This window comes from Numida meleagris, unplaced genomic scaffold, assembly GCF_002078875.1.
Source record: "Numida meleagris isolate 19003 breed g44 Domestic line unplaced genomic scaffold, NumMel1.0 unplaced_Scaffold891, whole genome shotgun sequence".
Lineage (NCBI taxonomy): Eukaryota > Metazoa > Chordata > Aves > Galliformes > Numididae > Numida > Numida meleagris.
The window spans coordinates 17,524-18,561 of NW_018365106.1; the positions used below are offsets into that span (position 1 = coordinate 17,524).

General features: G+C 56.6%; 1 protein-coding gene across 4 annotated transcripts in view; it reads left to right on the top strand.

Moving 5' to 3' along the window:
- The window catches only part of LOC110392062, a 10,176-nt gene extending 9,144 nt beyond the window's left edge, over positions 1-1,032 (top strand). For 2 of the 4 annotated variants that reach the window (XM_021384020.1, XM_021384019.1), the window contains one exon: positions 599-1,032. In XM_021384020.1, the coding sequence (XP_021239695.1) occupies positions 599-907 (309 nt within the window). In that variant the 3' untranslated portion in view covers positions 908-1,032. Of the gene's footprint in view, positions 1-436 lie in introns of all 4 variants that reach the window. The other 2 variants (XM_021384017.1, XM_021384018.1) reach the window with 1 other exon arrangement.
- Positions 1,033-1,038: the final 6 nt, after the last annotated feature.

Here is a 1,038-nt window from a genome sequence, read left to right on the forward strand (position 1 = left end):
GGTTGTCACTATCACTGGTTGTCACTGTCACTGGCGGTTGTCACCCTCAGCGATGGTTGTCACCATCACCAGTGGTTGTCACCATCACCAGTGGTTGTCACCCTTACCGACGGTTGTCACCCTCACCGGTGGTTGTCACTCTCACTGGTTGTCACCCTCACCGGTGGTTGTCACCCTCACTGGTTGTCACCATCACGTGTGGTTGTCACCGTCACCGGTGGTTGTCACCCTCACTGGTTGTCACCATCACTGGTGGTTCTCACCATCACCCATGGCTGTCACCATCCCTGGTTGTCACCTTCACCAGTGGTTGTCACCGTCACTGATGGTTGTCACCCTCACTGGTTGTCACCATCATTAGCGGTTGTCACCATCACCGGTGGTTGTCACCATCACTGGTTGTCACCGTCACCAATGGTTGTCACCGTCACCGGTGGTTGTCACCGTCACCAGTGGTTGTCACTGTCACTGGTGGTTGTCACCCTCACCAGTGGTTGTCACCCTCACTGGTGGTTGTCACCCTCACTGGTTGTCACCATCACTGGTGGTTGTCACCATCACCGGTGGTTGTCACCCTCACTGGTTGTCACCATCACTGGTTGTCACCGTCACCAGTGGTTGTCACCCTCACCAGTGGTTGTCACCCTCACCAGTGGTTGTCACCATCACCCATGGCTCTCACCCTCACTGGTTGTCACCCTCACCAGTGGTTGTCACCATCACTGGTGGTTGTCACCGTCACTACCAGTCACAATCCCTGGTGGTTGTCACCATCACCAATGCTTGTCACCACCACTGTCAGTTGTCACCGTCCCCATCGGTTGTCACCGCCGGTGGTTGTCACCATTCTCAGTGCTTGTCACCGTCACCACCGGTTGTCACCGTCGCTACTGCTCCCCATTCCTAGGGGTTGTCACCGCTCCTGGTGGTTGTCACCATCCCAAGTGACCGATGGTCACCGCTGCCGGTTGTCACCGTCACCACTGGTTGTCACCACCGCTGTCAATGGTCACCGCCCCCATCGATTGTCACCAGTGG